General features: G+C 39.4%; 1 protein-coding gene across 3 annotated transcripts in view; it reads left to right on the top strand.

Moving 5' to 3' along the window:
• Itsn2 (intersectin 2) overlaps positions 1–22552 on the top strand; it is a 122570-nt gene that overhangs the window by 33267 nt on the left and 66751 nt on the right. For 2 of the 3 annotated variants that reach the window (XM_085830183.1, XM_085830182.1), the window contains exons 4-17: positions 1326–1389; positions 2579–2742; positions 4270–4476; positions 4587–4683; positions 5387–5526; positions 7138–7201; positions 7700–7837; positions 8246–8331; positions 9336–9598; positions 10363–10512; positions 11331–11471; positions 12624–12711; positions 14539–14678; positions 15787–15867. In XM_085830183.1, coding sequence (XP_085686309.1) covers positions 1326–1389; positions 2579–2742; positions 4270–4476; positions 4587–4683; positions 5387–5526; positions 7138–7201; positions 7700–7837; positions 8246–8331; positions 9336–9598; positions 10363–10512; positions 11331–11471; positions 12624–12711; positions 14539–14678; positions 15787–15867 — 1823 coding nt within the window. The remainder of the gene's footprint in view (positions 1–1325; positions 1390–2578; positions 2743–4269; positions 4477–4586; positions 4684–5386; positions 5527–7137; positions 7202–7699; positions 7838–8245; positions 8332–9335; positions 9599–10362; positions 10513–11330; positions 11472–12623; positions 12712–14538; positions 14679–15786; positions 15868–22552) is intronic. The other variant, XM_085830184.1, reaches the window with a different exon arrangement.

The raw sequence follows: 22552 nt of genomic DNA on the forward strand, positions 1-22552 counted from the left end.
CATATTAATACTATTTTAAGAAGTTTTTTATTTATATCTTATACCAGATATTTTTTCCCAGAGATTTCTCCCCCCAAAAAAAAACTTTTTAAATTTTGTATTTATTTAGGATTTGTTTGTTGTTGTTTTAAGAGAAGGTCTTGCTGTATAGCTCAGACTGGCCCCTAACCTGCTACATCCTCCTACCTCAGCTTCTCTGAGTGCTTAGATTACAGGGATGTGACATCCCAAAGTCTGTTTCCACAATGCTATCTCCCCTTTGAGCCTGGGTTAAGTATTAATTAATGGTGTTAACAACTTGTTTTGTAGAAAGACCACTAGAATATAAGAAGTGATCTGTTTGAGTTATCTTTCTTTTCTTTTTCAAGAAATGAAACTTTCCATTTTCGTTCCACTGCATCTTAATGCTTTTATGTATAACAGTTGTCACAGAACTGTCACCTATACCAGTTTTTGGCTTTGTAGTATGCATTCCTGTGTTTCACCTTCACAGTACCTCTGTGAGGCAGATACTGTGTTCATCTGTATTCACAGGGTAAAGCCTCGTCAGAGGAATGATGTGGATTTGCCTAAGGCTATCACGATGACTACTGATACCTTTCAGGCCTTCTTCAGAATCCATCCCTGTATTTACTATAGTCCGATGTCATTTGTATTCCTGCTGTACCATCCCTGCTGTCAGAGTTTGACTTGTCTCCTGACGAGCTGATAATAGTTATCCATGGCTCCTAGAAGATCTGAGATTCCTGAGTCAGGACCTTACCACCAGCACAGCTGGTGGTGTGCACGTGCCCATGTTTCTGTTGGTTTCCTGTGTTCCCTGAGTCTGAGCAGGATGATAACAGTGTCAGAAAGGCACCCTGCTTGCTGGAAGTTTTACAGGAGAACCCCGAGCATCGGGAAAGCAAATTCGTTCCTTGTACCAGTGGGAGACATTATTACTTCAGTCTTCAAGACTTTTCATTTATAAGTCAAATTCTGAAAACCCAAGCAGAGGAATTGGGTTTTGTTCTTGGTGTGTTCAGCAAGTATACATACAAGTATCGGGAAACTCATGAGCGATGTTTCCCTAGCCCTTGGTAGTTATAATTATAGAACCTGTTTAGGGTGAAGAATCAAAGATGAGTAACACACTCTTTCTTCACTGATTGATAGAATGTTTGTGGTGACATGTTTCTCTAGAATGTAAATACCTTCATCTGCACACTTACAACTTGACTGATTAGAGTTAAGTCAGCACCAGGTGCCAATTGTTACGATTTGTAAGTATTGGAATAATTCTGTTTACTAATGCACCCTTTGGCTCTTGTGTTTATTCCTTTCAGGTGATCAAGCCCGTACTTTTTTCCTACAGTCAGGTCTGCCGGCCCCGGTTTTAGCTGAAATATGGTAAAACACTTTCTTTTGTAAATGCATTTAAGTTTCTAATCGGCTGTTGTTGTTTTTTAAATAGTATGGTGTTGACATCCAGTTATTTCCATTTGTACTCTGCTGTTAAATAAGAATATTTCGTTAGCTTTTTGAGAAATAAATTATACTAAGTAAATGATTGAAAATAATTTGAAGTGTTCTATAGAAAAAAATTCTAATTTAATTTGAATTCAAGACAGAATGTAAGAGTTAACATTGAAAAATATTTCTGTATAACTTGACAAAAATTTCAAATTCCTTTCTATTATTTTGTTGTAGCTTTACTGATTTTCATCATTTGTAAACCCCAAAGTGCTATCCCTTTCCTTGCTCTTACTTTAAAAATATTCTAGAGGGGTAGCAGAGAGTCTTAGTGGCTACCATTGCGGAGGGCCTGGGTTCAGTTCCCAGCACCCACATGGCAGCTGACAACCATCTATAACTCTCTTTCCAGGGGATCTTACACCCTCTTCTGACCTCCGTGGGTACCAGGCACGCACGTGTTGTACATATACATGTAGACAAAACACTCATAAACATAAAGAATTTAAAAAATCTCTTAAAATGTTCTAGAATATCTGGGATTGTGTTTTTTAAAAATGTATTACAGTAAATAAGATCTTCTACCCCATTCTTTTTCCTTATAGAACACCTGTGCGCTTGACAGAATGCTAGTAGCAAACATATTTTCAATTATTTGAACAAGTGAATAAATTAAATTTAGAAATTATGAACCTATATAAAATATACACACTATGTAGCCTTAGATGTCTTAAAACTCACTGTGTAGACCAGGCTGGCCTCAAGCTTGGAACAATCCTTTTCTCTCTGCCTCCATGATGACTGGGATCTGAGAGGTGTGCTATTGTTCCTGGCTTAGGACTACATTATTCTGGAATGATTGTTTTCTATCTTCACTGCTAGAAATCCTCTCCGAACTATCTAGATTCTGTATAGCCTATGAACATTTTGCTAGATACTATCTCTGGCTAGTATTTCTCACTGTTCAGGTTTTCTGTTATTCACACACACACACACACACACACACACACTTAAGTGACAGTCTACATGTGAATGCTTTGCCATTGTTTTTCTCAACCTCAGTAGTCATTTATATTTCCTCATTACCACCCCATATACCTATCTACTTACCTCATTCTCCTTTTAGGGCCTTATCAGATCTGAACAAGGATGGGAAGATGGACCAGCAAGAGTTCTCTATAGCTATGAAACTCATCAAGTTAAAGTTGCAGGGCCAACAGCTGCCTGTTGTCCTCCCTCCTATCATGAAACAACCCCCTATGTTCTCTCCACTCATCTCTGCTCGTTTTGGTATGTGTTTAGTAATCTAGCTGCCCTGTTTGATTGTTAAGATTGATTCCTTGGGGATCAGGAAAGGATTTATTAGCACAAAATGACAATCCCTAGACTTCCAAGCTACTTTTCATGCCTTTACAAGAAGAGATCATAAGTTACTGTCATAGCTAAGTGTCCCTGTCTGGTCTCGCTGAATCTCCTGTCACATTACTAGTCGTGAAGTGAATTATCTGCCTCTTCAGTTACAGCTGACTCTAAATACGGTTCCTTATCTGTCTCTTCTGTCCTTCATGAATGGAGAAGCAGGATGCTAATTACTAGAAGCTACAGAAGGGAGGTGATGGTGTTGGGGGTCAAGGACAAATGGTCAGTTGGTACAAAGTTACTGTTAGAGAGGAGAAATAAATTCTAGATTCTGTTGTATGGTAGGGTGACTGTGGTTAACAATTTTGTATTGTATATTCCAAAGAAACTAGGAGAGAAGATTTTAAATGTTTTTAGCACAGAGAAATGATAAATGCTTGTGATGACAGATGTGCTAAACATCCTGGTTTGGTTATCATATATGTATACATGTATCAGAACACTACACTGTAACTCTTAAATAGGTACAGTATTAATATTAAACAATAAAACAAGAAGATTGAAAATTTAAACACACCTAGAGGGGTTTAATCTGCATGGTAATTTAAAATCATAGATGAGTAAGATTTTCTTTAATTTAAAGGTTAATTAGCCAGCTAAATCGAGGCCTAAAAATTGTATACTTTGTCCTAATTAATTTATATACTCATCAGATATTACCGATTGTTATGTTTTTATATAATTTTGATTAGTTAGTTTCTTACAAATTATATGTGAAAAGCAGTAATTTTGAATGGAACATTCAATAAGATGTCTCTGTATTGAGAAATGCATTCGTTTACACCAGATGTTAGGTTTTAAAACACCTTATTCTTCCACACCAAATCACCCGATGGCCATATTCTTATGCTATAGTTAGTGTTCAGCAGTTAAGAAAATAAAAGTTATCACTAATTTTAAAGACTTGTTTTTGAATTCTATAACTTGGAAGAAAAGTGAAATAAGTGGTGCATTTGCCAATAATACATATACATAAGCAAGTCCACCATAGCATCTGCATAGCTCTAGCCTGTTTGTTTGAAGAATGAGGATGCATATTAGCCTAGTAACGTAGCAGCTCTGGATCTGTTTTCCTTACTCCGAAAACCATGTAGTCAGGTAAGACATTTTATCTTTGAGATACTATATGTAGTTGACAAAGATTTCTTAGTCTTAGTGGCCATAAGAGAAGGAAAAGAGAAGGTCTGCTTGTAGTTCCTACATGAAAGACAATTAATATTCAGGCAGTAGCTTACCCCATCACTTCAGATGCAGAGCTGCTTTATGGAATATTTTAAGGATAATTTACCATGATAATTCTGCAAAATTGAGTGTGCTTTTTGGTACTGTAACTTGTTTTTTGAGATGTATTTTATAGTTGAAAGCACCATTGGAAAATGTGTTCTCTTATTTCTTTAGGGATGGGAAGCATGCCCAATCTGTCCATTCATCAGCCATTGCCTCCAGTTGCACCTATAGCAACACCCTTGTCTTCTGCTACTTCAGGGACCAGTATTCCTCCCCTAATGATGCCTGCTCCCCTAGTGCCTTCTGTTAGTACATCCTCATTACCAAATGGAACTGCCAGTCTCATTCAGCCTTTATCCATTCCTTATTCTTCTTCAAGTAAGTGTCTAATAAGTCAGAGATGTGAGGAAGAAACTGTTGTTTGTTGTTCACAGATTTCCTTCTTTGGGGAATTGCCTGGTACAAATCTTTTATCATTTCCCCTCCAGCATTGCCTCATGCATCGTCTTACAGTCTGATGATGGGAGGATTTGGTGGTGCTAGTATCCAGAAGGCCCAGTCTCTGATTGATTTAGGATCTAGTAGGTATGAATACTTATCACAAACAACTCTGTCTGCTTTCAGTGTGAATTTTTATTTAATAAGCCCTGGGTTTATCTAGGTTGTTCTTTGTAATGGACAAGTATAAATATTTAACACAAGCTTTCTGTTGTTGTTGTTGTTGTTGTTGTTGTTGTTGTTGTTGTTGTTGTTGTTGGAGGGGGTTTCTTTGTATAGCCCGGGCTATCCTAGAACTTGCTCTGTAGACTATACTGGCTTTGCCTCTGCCTCCCCAAGTGCTGGGATTAAAGAAATGCACCACCACATCTGGATAAAGTGGTATTTTTTTAATTTTACAGAACACAAAAGTATCACTTATTACCTGCCATAGAAATCATTATAGTTCTTCAAAAACTGTTTACAAAGAGTTACCTTTCACTTAGAAAAGTATTTTATTGTAGCTTAAATAACCATTGGTTTTTGTGATTTTTTTTTTTTCCTAACAGCCTTGAACCCTAGTTTGACAAATTAAGAAATATAGACAGTGTCATTTAAGTGTACTTGGAAGATAAGAAATGCCATCTATAACTTCCCTGGCCAGTAACATGCCTGGAATTGCGGGTTCTTAGTAGATGGGATTGTGTGTGTGTCTTGCCATTATAGTGTAGAGTGATTCTTAATGTCTTTGTCTTATAAAGTTTAATTGTATTTTATTTAGTAACAAAGTTTTAAATACATTTCCTTATAGCTCAACTTCCTCAACTGCTTCCCTCTCAGGGAACTCACCTAAGACAGGGACCTCAGAGTGGGCAGTTCCTCAGCCTTCAAGATTAAAGTATCGGCAAAAATTTAATAGTCTAGACAAAAGCATGAGTGGATACCTCTCAGGTAACTGACATATAGTGGTTATGAAAGAGCATTGGCCCTTTATGTAAACATCTTTTGAAAAATTACTTGAATTTGTACTTTGTGTTTTATCTAAAGTTCTAACATTGAAGGCATTGTATACATAAGAATATTGTAAGTATATAATTATTGAAAGATGGATTCAACTTGATTGCTTTCTTCAAATTCTTATGCCAAGTTAAGTGCAAGAGGTATACACCCCACTTTTCAGAAAAGCATCTCTCAGAAAGATTAGACTTAATCTTGTAAGCTTTAAAGTGAATGAAAACCCCAAACCACATGTGTGGTAATGGTAGCAATTAGCCTTGACTCTCTTTGAGAGAAAGCACATTTTCTCTGCTTGCCTTTTTCATGGCTCACTATTTTTTTCTTATAAAGGACAACATTTAATTGTGGCTGGCTTACAGGTTCAGAGATTTAGTCCATTGACATCAAGGCGGGAGCATGGCAGCATCTAGGCAGGCATGGTGCAGGAGAAGCTGAGAGTTCTACATCTTCATCTGAAGGCTGCTCTTGGAATATTGATTTTCAGGCAGTTATTATAGGGTCTTAAAGCCCACACCTACAGCAACACACCTACTCCAACAAGACCACAACTCCAAATAGTGCCATTCCCTGGGCTAAGCATATACAAACCATCACATTCTATTCCCTGGCTCCTATAGGCTTGTTCAAACATATGAGTGTATGGTGGCCATACTTAAACATAGCATAATGCAAAATAAATTTAGTCCAACTCCCAAAGTCCCCACCATGGCTCACTCTTTATGCTTTAACTCACATGTCTGTAGAACATTTCAGTTCAGTTTAGAATATTATATAAACTTACAGAGGAGGATAATGTGTTATATGGTCATATACAAGATATATACTTGTAATAGGCAAGTATAGTGCATCTCCTAACTTTCACATTCCCACAGCATACAGAGGGCAAAGTGAATGATGGATAAAGGAAAAAGGGTCAGGAAAGACTTGGAGATTTCTTTCTGGAGTCATGCTGAGGACAGTGACGCAAGTTATAGAGAAGAGAGAGCAATTTGGAGTGAAAATTGGAGAGAGGAACATGATAGAGACAGGATTTTTTTTCTTTTGAGATGCCCGTGAAACATATATCTACATATATGTTTGGTTGGACATAGGAGTATGAATGTGGAGGTGAGGTTTGGGCTGCAGGTACAGGGCATCAGGCTTTAGATGCTTGTTGAAAACAGAGAAAAGTGTGTTCAGGAGTCGCAGGAGGAATTGCAGCCTCTAGAGATCACGTAGGAAGAGAGACAGTGAAGAGTGTGAGGGAAGGGGTGTTGGGGGGAGGTCACGGCTGGAGAGCCTTTCCTCTCCATGCCTGGCCTGAGGCTTGCCCTTGCTCTCAGAGCTGAGTGGAGCTTTCCTGCTGGAGGAACATGGAGGAACATTTCCCCCTCACTAGCTCTAGGCTCTGCTCTCTGGAGCAGGACTGTGATCACTGCAGAATGCCCACTACCTGGCCCCTGGTACAAACATTGATGGCAAATGTTCCGAGAAAGCAGCAACATTGTCTGCATGACTTAACAGAGACTAAAGTTGTTTCTTTTTATGCCTTTCTCACTCCATCAGGTTTTCAAGCTAGAAATGCCCTTCTTCAGTCAAATCTCTCTCAAACTCAGCTAGCTACTATTTGGTGAGTGTGCTCATGAGTGACTTCAAACTGTACGTCGTCTCTTATAAGAAATCTTTGTGGAAGGTTGTTTCTGAAAGATCAAACATAAAATCATTGTTTCTGTAAAAATTTGTTACTTGAGAATATTCCATGAAAGTGTTTGAAAGTTACATTCACTAGGGAAGTGTCCATTTTTGAGAACTTAACCTTGATTTTATGAGCAACAGTGTAGCTTTCTTCTTTATTGACTTACTTTGCAATCCAGAGATTATCTCATTTATTCCAGTGAATTGAACATGAACTATGATAGCCAACCTTCCCAGAATAGGCACTTGCTATGATGAGTCACTCTCTTCTGTTTGTTTTGGGCTATGAAGATTAAGGGTAAAAATTGACTCTTTTTTGGGTATGTGTTTACATTTTCCTAAAATATATTAACCTAGAATTTATCCTCTCATTACTCATAAAAACAAAAGTCAGTAAAAACTCTGACTTTGTGAACGGTCACATTGCCTTTAGGACTCTGGCTGACATCGATGGTGACGGACAGTTGAAAGCTGAAGAATTTATTCTGGCGATGCACCTCACTGACATGGCCAAAGCTGGACAGCCACTACCACTGACGTTGCCTCCCGAGCTTGTCCCTCCATCTTTCAGGTCTGTGTCTGCAGAGCCATGGCCTGCATCACTCCAGTGTTGTTTCTGCCTCACTGGAGCCCGTGCATTAGTTTAGAGGAGAGCTACACACTTGTTCTGTCCTTTAGTTAATGAGTCACGATGGGAAGTAGATAACAGACAGGGTTTTTTTCACCATGCTATAAAAGAGGAAAGGTTTAACTGAAAAGATTAAGTAAAACTTGCCCACGGACAGCAGTTAGCTGAATCTGGATCTCTCGGATTAACATCCAAGTGCTTTGTGCATTGTGACTCAGGGCCATGCTGTAGGGTAAATATCCTTAATACTGTATCTTAAATATGAACTTGTTTTAATTGCTGGTAATCTGTATTTTTTAGTCTGAAAATTCTCAGACTTTGTGATGGCTCTTTGTTGTTTGTTCTTCTTAGAGGGGGAAAGCAAATTGATTCTGTTAATGGAGCTCTGCCTTCATATCAGAAAACACAAGAAGAAGAGCCTCAGAAGAAGCTGCCAGGTGTTCATTTTACACTTTTAATTAATTTATTTTAAAATCAAAATCAATTGTATTTTCTTTAAATTTTATTTTTGAAATACAAGCACATATTTAGAGTATTTATAGATTTAAAAATTAGATGCCACATGAAAATAGGGAATGAATAAGATTTGTGTGCGTGTGTGTCTATGTGTGTATTGCTGGGGATTGAACCCATAGACTTCTGTAACATCACCAGCTCATTGGGATATCTTAAATGATTTACACATTTTAATGAAGAGTAAAACTGAAAATGATGAAGGAAGAGGGAGCATGTATCTATTTGGAAAATGAGCGTTTCTTCCACACTAGGGACAGGCAGATCAAGCTTTGTAATGAAATCTTTAGCTTGAAAAAAGTTTTAAATATTCACTGAAAGAATGCACACATGATTATTTTATTTAGAAGTTAGTGCAAAGACTAGGGTTATAGCTCAACAGTACAATGTTTAGCCAGTACTAAGTTTGCTCTCCAGTACTGCAAACCAAACCAAACCAAACCAAACCCCACCTTCTTCAGAGCTAATGACGTGTAACAGACCCTCTGAGAAAAGTAAGTCAGGGTTTGTATTGGCTTGGATAGTCAGTGTTTGAATAGAATCACATGTAGAGCATTGTGGGGTTTTGAAGTGAATACTTTTACTTTCCTATTTACATTTCAGTATAGAAGTATCCGCAGGGGAAATAGCCAGAAAGCAAGAGCAGAAGACATCTCAAGTGACTACTAAGCAGAGTGTACTGAACTAGATGAGAGGCTCTGGAGGCTTGAGAGAAAGCATAGTCTCTCTCTCTCTCTCTCCCTTCCTCCCTCCCTCTCTCCCTTTCTCTCTTTCCCTCCCTCCCTCCCTCTCTCTCTCTTTCCCTCCCTCCCTCCCTCTCTCTCTCTCCTCCCTCCCTCTCTCTCTCTTTCTCTCCTCCCTCCCCCTCTCTTTCTCTCCCTCCCTCCCTCCCTCCCTCCCTCCCTCCTTCCCTTTCTGTCCCTTTTAGTTACTTTTGAGGACAAACGGAAAGCCAACTATGAACGAGGAAACATGGAGCTGGAGAAGCGACGCCAAGTGTTGATGGAGCAGCAGCAGAGGGAGGCTGAACGCAAAGCCCAGAAAGAAAAGGAAGAGTGGGAGCGGAAACAGAGAGAACTGCAAGAGCAAGAATGGAAGAAGCAGCTGGAGTTGGAGAAACGCTTGGAGAAACAGAGAGAACTAGAGAGGCAGCGGGAGGAAGAGAGGAGAAAGGAGATAGAAAGACGAGAGGTAATTTTCTAAGGAGCACCCGGTGTTTAAGGAGAGTATGCTGACTTGTTGCTGTGCTCTTCCATCTGCTTCTTTATCCCAAACAGAACTGCATCTCCTTTCTCTTGATGAGGGAAAGATGATCTCTGTGTGAGCACAGTAAGGGCTTCATGGCAGAGTTGTGGAAACCTGTATCATATGCAAGTGAGGCCCAGTCAGAGGAGGACTGATCGCACAGCTGAGCTAAGTGAGGGGCTACAGTTAATTGGACATCAGAAGTTAGGCAGACGAGGTCATTGGCAGAAGGCAAGCTTAGAATTCAGAATCAAAGTGTGAAGAATTGAAGGCCCAGACTCGAAGTTTAGGGAGGTGAAGACACAAAGGTGAATCAAGAAGTCAGCCTAGAATTATACAGGGTTCCAAGAAACACTGTGTTTTTAAGGACCAAGAATGGAACACAGTAAATTACATTTTTCTGAAAAATTGTAAATGAAATTATCTCCTCTGATTCCAGAATGAAGGTATAATTATTTTTATACTTACGAGGCCTTGCTTTGAGTTTTTAAAAGAAGAATGACTATAACAAAAAGATGGTTCTGTGAAGTAATTGAAAAGTGATGAATGAAAGCTACCTCTGTGGCTATCCTAAGTTCCGTTGGGAACTATATTTTCTACCTACCTTTAGGCACTGTGGCCACTCACTCCTAAATGCTGTCATCCCACAAGGTTTTGAATAATGTAGAATTTTGTAAACTTAAACATTAACAGGAATTTGTTATTTTTAGGCAGCAAAACAGGAGCTTGAAAGACAGCGCCGTTTAGAATGGGAAAGACTCCGCCGACAGGAACTCCTCAATCAAAAGAATAGAGAACAAGAAGAGATTGTCAGGCTGAACTCCAGAAAGAAACGTCTCCACCTGGAACTGGAAGCAGTGGTATGGCTAGAGTTTTGTGAACTTTATCTCCACGATGCTGCATTTCCTGTGCAGGGCGGGCTTGAGTCAAACAAGCAACCAAACAACCCAGCCGCTCACCTAAATGATCTCTTGCCCTTTCTTTCAGCTTGAAAACCAATTTTAAACTAATATTAGTCACTCTGCTTAACTGATTCTTACACATCAAATGTTAGAGGGTCAAATTCTTTGAAGTGCAAATGAGAAGATAAAGCAAGCTAGACTCTCTTAAGCCTAGCCTTACTTGAATGGCAGGACTCTGCCTGGTGGATGCTTACCTAGGTACTAGAACCAAACTTAGATCTTGTGTAGTGAAAGCTTAATTTTTTTGTGGTTGTTGTCTTGAATTGCATTGAAATTATTTTTATAAATAAAGCATCATAATAACTTAAGTCAGAAAGATGCCATTTTATGGCGTTAAATTAATTTGTGTACATACCATGATTATTAATCACATCGCAGTGCTACACCAGAGGTCTAAAACCTTTAGCTTCTGTGTACTATAGGGGTGTCTCAGAACCATCATTTTGATGCTATATTTTTTTCTTAAAAATGGGAGAAGGTAGACTGACTGGGTGGCTCCACAGGTGAATGCAATTCCTGGCCAGCTGAGGTTAGTCTTGACGACCCATGGTGCACGGGGAAACTGACTCCCACAAACTCTTCTTTGACCGTCTTCTCAGACTGACTGAATTATAAATGTAAAGTGAAACTTAACTAAATAAAAATACTTTTTTCCTGAGGGGACCCTGTCCTGTTAGCACTTATTTATTGTATATATGTATTTAATCTTCTGATAGAATGGAAAACATCAGCAGATATCAGGCAGACTACAAGATGTCCAAATCAGAAAGCAAACACAAAAGACTGAGCTAGAAGTTTTGGATAAACAGTGTGACCTGGAAATTATGGAAATCAAACAACTTCAACAAGAGCTTAAGGTAGGTCTTTTGCTGCTGTCAGTCATCCACACAGTTCTTCCTACAGACTCTGTGCTTTAGGAATCATGAGCCCTGAGGCAGACCTATGATACAAAAGATTAGAAAGTCCATAGGCCTCTTAAACCTGAGCTGGACTCTGCATAAACACGCACCACGTTGAACTTTAATGAAAATGTCTTTACACACTGCTTTTGCCCATTGCAGATGAAGGCACTAATACTGCCCGACAGGTTGACTCTACCACAGAAGTGCTGTCTCTTCCATGTGCTCTCACATGCCAAGTGGGCAAGGCAGGAACGGATCCCCATAGTGAGGGAAAGTCCTCAGGGCTTCTCACTTCCTGTACCTTACCCCTTAAAACTACAGTGCTGGAATCACGTATCAACGTGGAACTGCAGCAGGACACATGCATTCTTACCATATCTTATATTGCAATAGAGCCTTTGCTACTAATTTTGGGAAAGTTTGATTAGAAGTTACTCTTCTTGGCACTGTGGTGAGAGAACATTAACTGTTCCTCTCAGAGGCCTGGCACTCACTTATTTCCTTGTAGAGTCTGGTTCAGTTATTGCTGTTTTCACGGCAGCATCTTAGAAGTGTTGTCCACCTGGAGAGCTGCCTCACAGAACTTCTCTCTCCACAAAGATGACGGGCCTCAGTTTCCCTCTTGTCACAGCAAAGGCATTTCTTACATGGTTTCACATTCTCTCTCCACAAAGATGGCCTCAGTTTCCCTCTTGTCACAGCAAAGGCATTTCTTACATGGTTTCAAATGCTTCCCTGTTTCTCCCGAAGAGTTGAGTCCCTCTTTGATGTATACATATTCATTATGGAGTGCCGTGGCCTGTTTACACATGCTGCTGTCTAGTACACAGACACACTTCTCATTCCTTGCCAACTGTCAGCCAAAGTGCAGAAAGTTTCCGTCTCTAGACACTCATTATGAAGGCATTTTTGATTATCTTTAAATTTCAGCCAGACATTCCTAAGTATTTGACTACATATTTTCTTTTTATATCCTATATAATTCTATACTGCAACCATGTAGTGTTTCTATTCTATGTAAAAAAGATTAAATCATGTTTTAAAGTTTTCAAAAAATTCTTGGAAATTATATTGATTTTAATCAGATTCTAACTTTCTTTTGAAAAGGAATATCAAAATAAGCTTATCTATCTGGTCCCTGAGAAGCAGCTATTAAACGAAAGAATTAAAAGCATGCAGCTCAGTAACACACCTGGTAAGATGCTACAGTTTGTTTTATTTCTTTTCTAAATCATTTTTAATATATTATTATTTTTAAAATGGCATTATTGTATTAAAATAATATTTTGCCCATAAGTTAAAAAATTTAAAATAATGTGAAAAAATCTCACATTAACAATCAGTGGGAAGCGTGACCTCATGTATGAAGAGTGTAGGAAAAGTGGGAAAACCACATGCAGAAGAGGGAAGCTGGCCCTGCCTTACCCCAGACTGAAAACCAGCTGAAAACGAATTCAAGACCGAAGCTTGGGCATAGTGATGCTTGTCGTAACACGTGGTAGACTGAGGCAAGAGGACTGTTAGGAATCTGAGGTCAGTCTGGGCTGTTTAGCAAATACCTTGTCAGCCTAGGCTAAAGAATAAGACCCTTTCTCAAACCCAGCAACAACAAAGATAGATTAAAACCTAAATGTAAGGTATACGTTTTAAAACTCTCCCAAAAGAGAACAGACGAAAGTACCATGACATCTTTTGCCAGCATTTTAATAAAATATGTTTATGGACTCTGAGAATTTCACACAGTGTATTTGGTTCATATTCACCCCCACTCCTCCCTCTAACTCCTCTAAGATCCACCCTACCATACCATCTCACCTCCAACTCATGTCCTCTTGATGGGTTTAGCAGGTTTTAGAAAATGTATTTTATGTGTTTGGGTGTTTTGTCTGTATATATGTCTGGGCACTATACTTAAAGAACAATTAGATGCTCTTGGAAAAGAAACTGCATCTCAGCTCTCAGAAATGGATTCATTTAACAATCAACTGAAGGTGCCTGAGGTGGCCAGAAGAAGGCATTGGATCTGCTACAATTAGGGTTACATACAGCTCTGAGCCATCATGGAGATGCTAGGAATTAAACCCCAGTTGTCTTAACCACTCAGCCATCTCTTCAGCCCCATTAACAGTTTTTAAAACTCACAAAACATATAAAAATAGAAACAGTAAGTTACCATAGAAATCAGACAAGAAATATGAAACAAATCATTTTATATCAAACTAAAAGGTTTCTGTACTACCAAGATGAAAGGTGACCCACAGATTGAGAGAAAAACTGTGTCAACCATATATCTGTTAGAGGTTTGTTATTCAGAATATATAAGGAATATAACCCCACCCCAAATCTGCAGAATAGACAGAAGGACACAGGAGGACTTAACTTTTTTCGCCATATGTTTAATTTTATTCAAATTCTATACTTGATTTTTATACTCTAAAAATACAAAATTTTAGGTTATGAATTTAGATAGAAATTTTACTATTTCATTTTAATAGAAAAATACTCTTTTTATACCTAGTTTCTCTATCCTCTATCCTTGTATATGTTTTGAAAAATCATGTACAGTGAAACCGTCTCTCTTTACCTCATAAAATATATCATTAAATAATTCTGCTATTAGTGCTTACTGGGTTCCTGCTCTGAGTAGTTCTCTGTTCTTAGATCATTGTCAGTGTGTGGGAAGGTACTGAGGAGCACATGCTGTTAGCTGAGCACTTACACACGATAGGCCGTGGCCTCAGACTCACCTCACGGAATGAGGTAGATAGATGGTAGCATGCTCCTTGTGTTTGCTCAAACACCTTTTCTGATGTGGAGTTTTTCAAGACCTGATCTTTCAGTACAGAACTAATCTTTATATCCATTTCCTTTGAGAATCTTTACAAGGTATTATTTGGAAATAAAAAGGGTTGTCTCTGTATTATATACCTTTTGTATCTCTTTAGTTACATCATTTTGACCAGACAGGAAATGACATGAGTATTTGCCAAATGTGAACTGACTTGATATTTTTGTACTTCAGATTCAGGGATCAGTTTACTTCATAAAAAGTCATCAGAAAAGGAAGAATTATGCCAAAGACTTAAAGAACAATTAGATGCTCTTGAAAAAGAAACTGCATCTAAGCTCTCAGAAATGGATTCATTTAACAATCAACTGAAGGTATTTCTCTCCTTTTATCTTCATGCTTTATAGCTGCTTCTTGCTAAAAAAAGCTACTGTTAACATACGTGTTACATTTTCATAATTGCTTATACCTTGCCAACTACGAGAATCATAGTACTATTTTTGATGTTCTCTGAAGTTTAGTAACTATTTTGTCATGAGACGAGCTATTTTCCCCAGCGTTTCCAGGGTTTGATGACTATATGATCTTTTTATTGGCACCTGTGCATCTCAAAAGCAGCTGCATTGCCAGCCCTTCAGAAGTAATGTCAGCAACACCCTAAAGTAGAAAACAGACTGGCCATGGTGGTGCACACTGTAAATCCTGGAAGTTGGGAGGCTGACACAAAAGGATCAGAATTCAAGGCCATTCCTCAGCAATCTACAGAGTTTAAGACCAGCTTGGGCCACTTGAGAGCCTATCTCAGAGTGGGGAGGAGGGACGAGCATGGAAATTTCCAGATTGCTCTGACGGTGGTCTTCTAACACTAAGTTCTTCTTGCTGGTTTGTCTCTGTGATCTAATATAATTAACCTTTAAGAAATAATACAATGCTTAGTGAAATCTAAAGTGAATCTGAGACCATAAATTTTATCTGAAAAGTAAAGTTCATGATTCATTGATTTACTGTTTGCCACTGAGGCAGAGCAGATGCCCAAGGGACAGTGGTAATCAGATACTGAAGCCATATGAATGGAGAGAATAAAATGTTAGTTGGATATTGAAGTTTCATTCAAATTTCGGAGTAGTCTCAGTTCACCCTTTGCTAACTATTCATAAAGTTATCAGAGCATACAGTTTTGTGTAGTAATTCTTTAAGAAAGCTATTTTTCATATGTTTTTTATCTTGCTGACTTACTAGAGTAACATTAGCAACAACTATGGAATAAACAGTATCATTAAAAAAAAACACATCATGATAGCTTCAGTTAAGGACAGAAAATTGAGGTGAATAATTCTGATAATGTACTTTACACAAAGATATATTCTTTAGAAAAATTAAAACATGGCCATTGGTCAAACACGCTAGTCTAGTTATCTTCCTTGAATTCCTTTTAAAATCTGTACATAGTTTAACTGGCCTTTTGTCTGCCTTATCTTACAGTGTGGGAGTATGGATGACTCTATTCTTCAGTGCCTTTTGTCTCTGCTAAGCTGTCTCAACAACCTCTTCCTCTTACTTAAGGTTATTTTCTAATATCTAGCTTCCTTTTTTTAAGTTACTTTACTGTTTTCTTTTTTTAAACTGAACTATTCTTTGCCTTTATCTGATTATATTTGTTTGGAATAACGTATACAATAAAACCTTTTTTTCCTTCTGTTTGCTCTAATATGCTTCTGCTGTCTAAATGCCTGTTTGAGTCTAATGCCAGACTTCAGGAAGGCTGTCCACAGGTCCTCCTTCATGAAGACTCCTGCTGGTCCCTTGCACTCTCCCTGTGGATTGGCTTACCTAACAGGTGGCTCAGGAGAAAACTAAGGGAATCTGAAGGGCAAAGCACCCAGTCCCTTAAAGCCATCATTCAGGTTTCTACTTCCTTCAGTCTAGGGTAGGGTCATGGCTTGTGTGCACCAGGCTGTGTCCTAATTGGAATGTAAGGAAAAAATGTAAAGAATCAGTAGTACAAGGTATCCTTACTTGCCAGGCCTTGTATTGTGACATACTTACACTTGAGGTAAAAACTAATATGTGTAAATCACATGTTTTGCTGTGTTCTTAAATACACAGACTATTCAAAAATATTCAATGAAGTTCTCCTTTAATGTAGCTTAAAGATAGGTGAATTATATTAAATACTTGCCTACCCAACTACTCAGTGCTAAAATGAATGAAATAGGCAGTTCCTTTTATATCCCAGAGTAATTACACCTCCACTCTTTCGAAAGGTAAGGCAGATTGCAAAAGATAGTAGCAGCAAGGTCCCAAATGTTCAAGCATGACTGATCAGGTTATCTGGTCTTAGAATTTTGCTACAGATCATATAAAGACTAAAGTGTGAGTGTCTTCATTGTAAAATGTGTCCGGTACAGATTTGTGGACTGTGCTCATTCCTAGAATAGTCCTAGTCTTTCAGTTAGCATTGATTCTCTACAGGCCAGCAGACTACTCTGTCCTGCTTTCCTTTCTTCTTTCTGCTTCCTGCCTGCTAGTTTTTCACTGCTTGTTGATACTTTCATAGAGGCAATTGAGAACACTAAAGGGGTGTGATATCTGTCAATCAGTGGCTACGAAACTTGACTGTGGTTACAGAGTCATTGCTGTAAGGTGATACAGAAGGATCTCTTAACACACTGCTGAAAACTTGCCTTGACTCCTGCAGCAGGGTTCTCCATTGCAGTTGCTGGGTGCAGTAGTCAGCAGTGGGTAGGCATGAAGACTATCGACTGCTCCTGAGGCACTCTAATGAGAATAGAAGGCTTGAGGCTGAGAGATGCTAAATGAAGGGACAAAGAACACCAGAGGCTGTGAGAGGAAGGATGGGGGCTGATTATACTAAGTATGATAATTATAGATCACAGGCTCTGCTTACATGTTCACCATGCAAAGTGCCTGTGTGAAGAAGCCAGATGTGGCACACCCACCTGAAATCCCAGTGCTAGGGAGACTAGAGGGTAAGGGACCTTGTCTTAAAAAATAAAGTGGATGCTATGTCAGCCATACTCCAGGGCACAGGGCAGGCCTCACAGGAGTAGTCAGCCAACACAGACCTGACTCCATAGGGTTGTTTTGTTTGCTTTGTTCTTAAAAAAGAAAGAGAACTTAGGTGGGTAGGGAGTTAGGGGAGCAAGGATGAATATGATCACAACACATTGAAATTCTCAAAGAATAAATTAAAAACATTATTGAAAAATAAGGTGGAAGACATCTGATGTTGAACTCTGGTCTACACATACATATACACGTGAACACACAAACAAAAGAAGAAAAAATTAAAAAAAGAAAGAAAAGAAAAGAAAAAAGAGAAATCTGGAGCACAGATTAAGAAAGAAACAGAACTGGGCGGTGGCGGCGCATGCCTTTAATCCCAGCACTTGGGAGGCAGAGGCACGTGGATCTCTGAGTTCGAGGCCAGCCTGGTCTACAGAGTGAGTTCCAGGACAGCCACGGCTACACAGAGAAACCCTGTCTCAGAAAACCAAAAAGAAAAAAAAAAAAAAGAAAGAGAAAGGAAGAAAGGAAAGAAGGAAGGAAGGAAGGAAGGAAGGAAGAAAGAAAAGAGAAATCTGGAGCATAGATTAAAGAATTTTTTAAAAAAAGTATATTTTCACAGGCTGGAGGGATAGATCAGTGGGAGTTCTAGGAAAAAGAATGTGTGGGGGAATTAGGAAGTTTCAGGAGAGAGAGAGAGTGTTCAGCCTGAAGTAGATGCCTTGGTAGGTGGGGTGGAATGAGAGAAGAAAACAATGTGTTGAGCAATGTTAAATGTCTATTTTATTCCAGATCATGAGTTTAAATTGAAGACTACATGCCTAATTATATGATTTTCCTTTCCTTATTTACAGCTGTTTAGACACAAGCTCAGACATGGCGAGTGAAATTGGTTCATGGCTTCAAATTGATTTGGGATTTTAGCAGACATTGGCTAAGATGGAAGGGAAGGGGAGTTAGAGATCTTAACTTGAGAATTATGACAAAGATAAACTCTGGTAGTAACTGGATGTAGAAGGATCATACAGGAAGAGGTGCTGATGTAGAAAGGAAATGTGAAAGCCCACAGAGTAGGGATCTCCGTGAAGCTGAGGCGCCTAATGTATAAAGAATAGGGGATTTTCCCAGTGGGCATTCTCTCTTTGATGTTAATAGAGCTCAAGGCATACTGGTAGGTACAGTCCACTAAGAAGCACTTTACAGGTCTGACCTCAGAGTTAGGCTTCGATCGATCGGATCATCTGTATAGAGGTCAAAGACATGAATAAATGAGACCCAGTGCCCAGGCGATCAGAGGGTGATGATGAAATAGCATGCACACGTGCACAGACACAGGGTGGGGTGCTCCGTGAACCCGCATGTACTATACAAACACTTTTGCTGTTCTTATCAAAGAGTTGCACAAAATCTCTAAAATATATAGTGTGATTAAAAAGAACTCCCAACAACTTACACTACTGACTCCGAGTATTAACTGAGGAGGTGCTTTTCCACAGAAGGAAAGCAGAGTCTGCCAACAGCGGGAGTTTGAGTGGTGCCCTCCAGCTGGCAAGGGGTAATCTGTGTGTCAGGTATACATCTCCTTTCCAAGACGAGGAACAGTGGCAGGAAATGTGGACCTGAAGACCTGCTTTGAGGCATGGGATAGGAACTTTGGTTTCTGAAGCAAAGCATCTTACCCATGTTTATGCTGTGGACTTCTCTCTGGACCTCATCTCATGTTTTAAATGAGGGGCTAGCAGTGTAACCCAGTGCTAGGGCTCCTACCTAGCATGCACTCAGCCCTAGGCCCAATCCCGAGCACTACCATATATATTCAAATATAGAAGTTGGAGTATATGGGAGTCTACGTTTATGAATTAAAGAAGACCTAGTGACAGCTATACCATTTTTAAGTTAAGATACCAAGTAATCTATAACCATAAGAACATCTTCAGTTTCTCCTTTTGAAAATGTCATAAATATGAGTAATATCATGGAGGTTTATTGCTTATACTTGATATCGATGGGAATGCTGGATTTCAGATAGCAGTTAGTAAAAATCAAATTTGTTTTTAGCCACATTCATGGACTTCTGAATTCTCCTAAACATAATTTTAAAACTTTAGAAGTACATTGGCCCTTGGATTACAAACTGTTGCCGTAGCGTAAAGGCAGAGTGCTTTGGCGTGCTCATTTTCTTACCTGCTTTTCTCTCAGTTAGACATTGAGAAGACAAGTCTTCCCTTAATTATGTATTTGTCTCTTTTAATTTTCCTTTATTTTTACAGATGTTGAGGCTATACTGCTAGTGTGAGTAGATTTAAAACTGTTGTAGTTTACTGGTGGATAGGTCCATCTGTCATGATGTCTCCTCTTAAACGTCTTCTTGCCTTAAAGACTAGTTTTTCTGCCTGTAATCCCAGCACTGGGAGACTAAGGCAGGAGGTCTGCAAGTTCTAGGATACTCTGAGCTACAAGTGACTTTGAGTACAGTTTGGGCTACATTGTAAAAACCTGTCCAAAAAAACCCCCAAAACAAACAAACAAAAAAGTGGACTAGGAGACCTGGGGAGGTAGCTCACTTGGCAAAGTGCTGTCTGTGTAAGTGTGCAAGCATGAAAACCTGAGTTTAATCCCAGTTTATCCACAGAGATGGTGGGATGCTTATAAGCCCAGTGTAGGAAGTAATAGATACAGTGTGTGAGGGGAGGCAGAGGCAGTGTTATCCTAACCAGGGCTTTCTGGCTAGTCAGCCTATCCTGATTGGTGAGCCTGAGGTCCCAGTGAGAGGTCCTGTCTCAAAAACAAGGTAGAGAGCCCTGAGGAAAGATAATGCAAGGTTGACTTCTGGCCTACAAGCATGTGTTAATACATATACACATAAACACACACACACACACACACACACACACACACACACACTTCTCTCAAGGATAATGTTTCCTGATATATTAGTCTAACTGCCCTGCCTTTCTTTTGCCCTGTTGGCATGGAATACATTTTCTACCTTATTTATAAACTGTTATATATTTCATTTATATTTTATCATTTAAGTGACATAGTTACAGTTTATAACTTCAGTTTTATATTTAACTGGAGTAATTAGTCTGTTTAACATACTTACTGACAAATTTGGACTATAAAATTTTTTTCTTCTGTTATTTATTTTGTCTCATCTATTTTGTTTCTTTTCCTTACCTTGCTCTTTTTTAGTGCATTATTTATTTGCTTACAGTTTCATGCACATATATAATATACTTTGAGCATAGACCCTGCACCTATCTGCCTATCTATTTACAGTTTTATGCACATATATGATATACTTTGAGCATAGTCCCCCACCATTATCCATCCTTCTTGTACTTTCTAAAAAGTCTTTCTCCTCTTTGCATTTTTTAAAAGCCTACTTCATTTAATTAGGATTCTGTCTGAGCATGAGTGGGGACTTATTTACTTAAGCTATGGCAGTTTAACCTTGGTTACACCCATCCCTCCCCCAGCAACCATTAACTGTCTGTCTGTAGTTCCTTCAGGGAGGGATAAGAACCGACTGTCATTTTGTGTTAACTCTATCTCTTCCTTCTCTGTGACCTAGTTATGCCTTCCTTTATTTTTCAAGTATTAGGTATCCTGGAGACTACAGTTTAACGCATCCTTGATTTACTTAGTATCAATATTCTGCTGGTTTGTATGTCTGTATACCATGTGCATGCCCAGTGCCTACAGAGGCTAGAAGAGGATGTCAGATCCTCTGAAAGTGAGGTGCAGATGTGTGTGAGCTGCTAAGTGGGTGCTGGGAATCTAGAGTCTTCTGGATCAGCAGCACTAACTGCTGAGCCCTCTCTCTAGCCCTTTTGCTTAGTTCATTGACTTCTAGTATACATTTTTTTTTTCTTAAATTCCTTTCAAGCTTTTTATGAAAAAAGTTCACAGAAATAATTGGGATGTTAATTTGTGATTTGATAAACAAAGTCATCTTTCTAGAAGTAATTTTCTTTTGCTTTTGGCAAACAAAATGGAACAAATCACCTTAATTCAATGGCTGGCTAAGCTGATTCAAAGCAGGACTGGTATACTTCTGCAGTGATTTGAATGAGAATGGCTCTCATAGGTTCATATGTCTAAACATTTGGTCATTCATTGATTGGTAGAACTGTCTCATAAGGATCAGGAGGTGTGGCCATGTTGGAGGAGGTGTGTTTCTGGGAGTGGACTTTGAGGTTTCAAAAGCCTAGACCATTCATTCCCAGTAGCTAGTGCTCTCTCCTCTCTTTTCCTCTCCTTCCCTCCCCTCTCCCTTTTTCTTCCCCTTTCCCTCCCTTCCCCTCCCCCTTCCTTCTCCTCTTCTCCACTCCCCTCTTTTTTCCCTCTCTCTCCCCTCTCCTCACCTCTCTCCCTCTCTTCTCTTCTCTCCCCTCTCCTGTTCCCTCTTCCCTCTTCTCTCTCTCCTCTCCTCTCTCTTCTCTCCCCTCTAATCACACTTGTAGATCAGATAGATGTATATTCTCAGCTACTGCTCCAAAATATGTCTGCTTGCCTGATCCATGTTCCAGACCACAGTGGGAACCAAATGTAGCTCTCTGGAGTTCAGAGCCTCTTACTTACTCCCTAATCCTGAGGGGTTCATGATAGACAATCAAAATGTCCGCTCCTAGGGGGAATTCTGTAGTGTGAGGTGTTTTAGCTGTACAACTGTGAGCTCCTGATGAGTCCCAGGTGTACACTCACCCAGAAGGTATCTGGGATCCGCAAATGGAAAACACACATACCAGTTAATTTTAAAATGCCTTTTTCTAATTCAGTGACTGCACACTTCTAAACCTTCCCTTACTACCCTAGACCCGAAAATTCACATGGCTGGTTGGCTTTATCTCCTGCCATTACTGTGTGCCCTTGAGTCCTTCTGATTCTCCCTGCATCCTTACCTGGGCAACTCTCAGTGTCCCGCCCCTGAGCTCAACTATTGGCCACTGGCATCTTTATTGATAGATTAAAACCTAACTGGGGACAAGGACCTTCAGCCTCTGGACATGCAGATTCAAAGTATTAGCACTAATGTCCAACAGAATTCCGGCTTGTTGTCTTCCTAAGCCCTTCCCAGAGGTGGATGCCCTGCTGAGCTCCTTAGCCATTGCTTTCTCTCAGCTTCTCAGATGGGTGGATGCCTGGAAGGAAGAAGCACTAGGTGTTGGGTACCTTTCTCCTTTCTTTGCTTTCCTCTCTCCAGGATCTTAATCCT

This window comes from Mus caroli, unplaced genomic scaffold, assembly GCF_978045245.1.
Source record: "Mus caroli unplaced genomic scaffold, Mus_caroli_1 scaffold_14, whole genome shotgun sequence".
NCBI lineage: Eukaryota > Metazoa > Chordata > Mammalia > Rodentia > Muridae > Mus > Mus caroli.